Raw genomic sequence first — 6126 nt, 5'->3', positions numbered from 1 at the left:
TTAAAATACTTTACAGGATTTGACTCTTCATTGACAGGGTATACAATTTTATTTATAAAATTTTCAACAAATAGTAAAAATTAAACTGTAGTATTTAGGAATATTTATCCAGTAATGCAAGAAAAAAATCCAGGGAATTATTACTATGAAATTCATTTGGCAAAATAACTGATCAATATTCTTCACTGTCAAGGCCCAACTAAAGAAATGCTAGAAACTTAACTGAGTGACTGAAAATTTCTGAATCAAGGTTTATTAAGCCAACATTAGAGTATGTCTAGAAAAATAAGGCACAGACACACCTGTGGCCATTTTTCCAAAGGTTTTTAGAACACTCAGTATGTAAATATTTTCTTAAGGGGGGGAAGGCATAGGAAGACGGGCAGGTTGGTGGTTAAGGTCAATGGTTCCATTTCTGTGAGACTTCAGTTAGTGCCCAGTAAAATGTACAATTTACAACAAGATGAGGTGAATGTTTGAAGACAAAGAAGGAGCCAAGGAAGAGTCAATTATGCAGAAGTCCCTGGGTAGGTAGAGGAATGATTTGTCTCATCTGGTCTCTGTTCTGCTCCTGGAAAGAAGCTTGTCATCAACAACAGTGTGGAATTGAGCAGACAGAGGAGTTCAAGACCAGCCTGGCCAATATGGTGAAACCCTGTCTCTACTAAAAGTACAAAAAACTAGCCAGGCATGGTGGTGGGCTCCTGTAATCCCAGCTACTTGGGAGGCTGTGGCAGGAGAATCACTTGAACCCGGGAGGGGGAGGTTGCAGTGAGCTGAGATCATGCCATCGCACTCCAGCGTGGGCAGCAAGAGAAAAACTGTTTCAAAAGAACGTCAGCATTAAGAGAAATTGAGTGAGGGCTACATTGGAAACTCATTGTGCTAATTTTGCGACATTTTTGCATGTCTACAGGTACGGTAGTTCAAATGAAAGTTAGAGACATTTAGAATAATGCCTGTCTTTGCCCTGGGGCATGTGCGGTGATCAAACCACAAGAGCGCTCTGGAGTGCTGGTTATGTTCTGTTTCTTGACGGGGTGTGGGGTTATTTCATGAATGGTTTCACAACTGTCTTCTCGAGGTGATTAATCATGAGCTTTGCATTGGCCTTTCCAGTGTTATATTTCATAGTATAAGAGATCACATTATAAATCAGTGTTAATTTTCTTAGAAGCCCTGCTGTTGCCTGTGTCATTAAGCGGTGATTCAGTTAACTCCCTAAAATTACAAAGTAGCTGGAACTAAATATCCCCAAGCAAAGACTTCTTTCCCCTATCTTGTAGCACTTCTTTTAAGTTTTACCAAATAAAATGAGGGATATATGAACTACAATATTTAAAGCTATTAACTTCCATTATATCTATAATTACAGAAACATAAGAAAACTTTGGCAAATTATTTGGCAATAATCATAGATTCAAGGTTTTTATACAATTCATTGTACTTTTTCCGATTCCGGAGGGATTAAAAATAACTGCTAAAATGCAGAAAATGTTTAATAGGCAAACAAAAATGTCACGAGTCCAAAGGTACCTATAATATCGATGCATTATTCATTTTTGTTGTGTTTATTCTAATGATACATGCAGTTTTAAAGAACAAAGAACGCATGGTGTTGTTTCAGGATAATGTCATATTACTAACTGGCCACAAGGTGTCAGGAGGAGGATGTCATGGTGCCCCATAGTAACACCTGCAGGATGTCTAACAGAATCTCAGCACTTGGGACTTTGTATTCATGTACAGATTTCTTCTTCCTGTACGGATAGATCAGCAAGCCAAGGGAAAGTGGGGAGATATATAACCATCTCAGATGCAATCGCAAATGTCTGAGCGCAGTGCCTGAGGTAGCATCTATTCAACGAATCAAGGAACTCCCGATGAGAGCTTTGCCCAGAGAACCCACAGAAGACGGCTTAGCTAGATCACTAAGGCAGAGCCCCCATTGCCTGACGGAGCAACAGTTATAGGGGCTTAGAAAATATCTGCTCTAAGAAGCCTCTCATTCTTCAACTATGATTGACTCTGAGCAAGATAGTAAACTATGGCACAGAGAGGTTAGGTAACATGCTCAGGGCACACAGCCCAGAGATAAATAGGCTAATATTCAGACTCCAATGGGTTCAGCTCCAAGCATATGGCCTTATCGCCCTTAAATTGCCTTTGAAATTGGCAGATGGGGTGGAAATAATTAAACAGTTAAATATTCATGGGGAAAAAGCCTTATAAAAAGCTATTCAACACCTGAACAATCTGTTACTGGGCATATACGCTGGTATCACACAGTATTTTAGTGAAATCTGTGGGCACCAAGAGGAGGTGCACAAACTACAAAGTACACTCAGAGCAGGGACATTTTCCCACTCAATGGGAACCCGTCACCAAAGAAGCCACCACAAAGCCAAGATTACAGAGAATGCTTTAGGAGTAGGGTGGAATTTAACTTCCAAAGATAAATTAGCATTTAAGTGAAGTGACTGTCACCTTATAATACAAAATCATGCCATGTTATACAAGAAGCTCCACACCGTGAAGAATTCTGGCTATACAACTTTTAATTGCCCAAAGAGAAACTTACTGAAATAAACAGCTACAGAACATCTATTACATGCTGCAAATTATATGCATGGAAAAGCATAAATATACTTTATTCACAAAGGAATGTTTGTAGTAGTAACGACAGCAGTTGCTGATGTTATTTTGTCCTTGTTTTTAACATAATTCTGGTTAACATATTGAGTGCCTACTATTTTCTGGCCACCATGCTGAACACACATCATGAATCATCTGACAAATGTGCTGTCCTAAATTCATAAATTCAATGCAAAGGAGGGGGAGTCCTAAGGTTGTCCTACAGTCCAGATATCTCTACTAGCTTACTAACTTACCTGTTCTCCAAGATGATTCTCTTCTCCTCTCAAACTTTTGACAGGACCACCCTGATCTTTACTCATAGAAGCTCTCATTGATTCTAACTGCACTGAAGATATAACTAAGCTCCCTTCAGACGGTTTGTAACACCTGTGCTCTGCCTGACCTCCTGCTATTGTCAGCGAATTGGCCATGATCTTACAAAAGGTCAGTCTCTCCACTTCTAACCTGGTTTCTGTGCCTTCGGCCGCTCTCGAAGGCCATCTTTCTGAAAGTTTCCTCCATTTCTCATATGTCAATTTTCTTTTTCTACTGAATTATTCCTTTAAACTTCATACTCAATATCACACGACAGCGACATTAACATCAAACACATTGGTATGTTTTTCTAGTTATACTCCATTTCCTTTACAAAAAAAAAAATCTAGAAATTCATACTGAACTTACCTTATCCACTTCCTCCACCCTTTATTTTACCCTGAATCATCTCTAAGCATATCTCCATTAAAAATTGTCACTAAGGTTACAAGTAACCTTCACGTTGCTAAACACAGTAACCAAATCTCACTTATTTCAACCATAAACTGCAGGTGTTGCAGTTGCTTATACAGTCTTTAAGCACTATCTGTGTCTTAGATTTCTTATAAAACCCTATCCCTTTTCCAATTTTTCATGTGACGCCAGCTGTCTCAGATCTCAGTCTCAAGCTTTCTCTTAAAACTCAAAACACCTGTTTTTAAACACGCTTCGTACTCTGATTATTAAATGTATGTCTTACGTTCAGAACTCTAATCTGAAGTACAATCGACTTTACATATAGCTTCAATATCTTTATGTATTTTATGTATTTGAGACAAAGTCTCACTCTGCCACTCAGGCTGGAGCACAGTGGTGCCATCACAGCTCACCGCAGCCTCAACTTCTCAGCCTCCAGTGATCCACCTCAGCCTCCCAAGTAGCTGGGACTACAGGCATGTGCCACCACACCCAACTAATATTTGTATTTTTGGTAGAGATGGGGTTTTGCTATGTTGGCAGGCTGGTCTCAAACTCCTGAGCTCAAGCAATCCACCCTTCCTTGGTCTCCTAAAGTGCTGGGATTACAGGTGTGAGCCACTGCACCCAGCCTAGCTTAAATACCTAATAGATATTTCCAAATTATCTTAAGTGAATTCCTGACTGTAGTTTTCCAAATATCAATGAAAATTCCATTTTTTTATTCACTTGGGCCCAAACCAATAAGTTATCCTTCACTCTACATCTGTTAACATACGCCACCAAATCCGTGAACTAAATCCTTTTTTGCTGTCCACCCTACACAAGCCACCCTTCTCATCTTTGAGATCTCCTGAATTGTCTTCCTGTATCCGTGTTTGCCCTTTGTTCTATTTTCCTACACCACAGGCAGAGATGCTTTTAAAAATGTGTCTGTTATCATGTAACACCCACATGGAAAACTCAAGGACTTCCCACCCCACTCAGCCAAATTCAAAGTGCCTTAAGTGGTGGTGCTGAATCACAGAACTTGGAAAAGTGAAGTTTCTGGCCATGGATGTTAACGCACCTGGTATCCTGTTAATACACTCTCAAGGAAAGTGGCAGTTGTGTTCTTTGATGCTAAGTGTTAGAGTCTGTTCCCTGTGAGTAGCTGTGTCATGTTGAACCTCCATCCATTCATACTCAGTTCTGTTCAATTCACCACCATTTACTGTGGCCTAGTATTTGACAGCTGCTGTCTGTACTCGAGGGTCAGAGATTCAACGATAATATTAGAGCTTAAAGTTACTAGGGGTTAATACTATAATAAACACGACTAAAGTGTGTGCTTTATCTTTGCCACTTGTGTATTGGCATTCTTTTACTCTATTGCTACTAAACTAATCACAGAATTTGACTGTAAACATGATAGCTTTTGTAGGTTTTTTCTTTCATTTTTTGTTTAAATGTGAACAAATATCGTGGAGGCTGAACTCTAAAATTTGGAGTTTTTTTTCCCCTGGAGAAAATAAACAAGACCAGATAAATTATTTAACTTAATAAACCGTTTTTGATACTTCACTGAAAGGTCTCTGCATAACAGTAAAACATCTTTCCCTTGCTCCCCACTGAGGAGCAAGAATCCAGACAGGGTGAATCATCTTAATTGCCAGTAGTGAGTATACGTTGATAGCCGAGCAAATCGTCTCTATGGAAACAGGGCAAATGGAGGAAGTTCTTAGGAAGCCTTATCCTCTTGGCAATGACTCTCTAAGCATCACTTGTTGCTACTTGCTGAGCAGATGAGCAACATGCAAATACCTTTTTAAATGCCCCTATGACGTCCTTGTTTCTGAGACTGTAGATGAGAGGATTAAGCGTGGGCGTGACAATGGTATAGAAGGCTGACACTACCTTGTCCTGCTCGGGGGTGTGGAATGACCTGGGCAGCACGTATGTGTAGAAGGCAGCCCCATAGAAGATGCTAACTACAGTCAAGTGGGAGGAACAAGTGGTGAAGGCCTTTTTGCGACCTTCAGCAGAGCGCATGTGGTGGACGGTTAACAAGATGAGGGAGTAGGAGGTGGAGATGAGAGAGATGGGGATGAGCAACATGAGGACGCAGCAGATGTACATCAGAGTTTCATAAAAGGACGTGTCCACACAGGCCAGTTTCAGAACTGCTGGGATCTCACAGAAAAAATGGTTGATACTGCGTGAGCCACAATAAGGGACATTCATGGTGATGGGAGTGAGCAGAAAGCCATCGAGGGAGCCACCAAACCAGGCGCCAGCAGCCAGCAAAAGACACTTCCTGCAGTTCATCAGGACTGGGTATCGCAGAGGGTGACAGACAGCCACGTAGCGGTCATAGGCCATGAGGCCCAGGAGGAAGAACTCAGAACCAATCATGGTCAAGTAGAAGAAGATCTGGATGCCACAGGCCACAAAGGAAATGGTTTTCTCTTTAGAAACCATGTCTACCAGGAGCTTTGGGACAGTGGTACAGATGAAAAGGGTGTCCATGATGGACAGCTGACTGAGCAGAAAGTACATGGGGGTGTGGAGGCGAGAGTCCACCTGAATCAAGAATATCATGACCAAATTTGCAGTTACAGCCACCACGAGAACAGCAAAGATCACTGTAAATACAATCCCCCTAGCCTCACTGTCCACCAGAAGCCCCAGGAGGGTGAAGTCAGAGGATGACGTGTTCGTCATTGATATGGCCCGTGAGTGTCCCAGGGCAGTGGGAAGACAAGGACCAGGAAGAAG

General features: G+C 41.3%; 1 protein-coding gene across 1 annotated transcript; it reads right to left on the bottom strand.

The window, feature by feature from the left end:
• Positions 1–5069: 5069 nt before the first annotated feature.
• LOC100590191 (olfactory receptor 2T11) lies at positions 5070–6126 on the bottom strand. Its single transcript, XM_003267362.4, has one exon. The coding sequence runs from the start codon at positions 6070–6072 to the stop codon at positions 5122–5124; it is 951 nt and encodes a 316-aa protein (XP_003267410.2). The 5' UTR covers positions 6073–6126; the 3' UTR covers positions 5070–5121.

The sequence above is a fragment of the Nomascus leucogenys genome, chromosome 5 (assembly GCF_006542625.1).
Source record: "Nomascus leucogenys isolate Asia chromosome 5, Asia_NLE_v1, whole genome shotgun sequence".
Taxonomy (NCBI): Eukaryota; Metazoa; Chordata; class Mammalia; order Primates; family Hylobatidae; genus Nomascus; species Nomascus leucogenys.
Note: the sequence above shows the minus strand (reverse complement) of the source record. Positions and strands in the feature narration are given on the sequence as shown.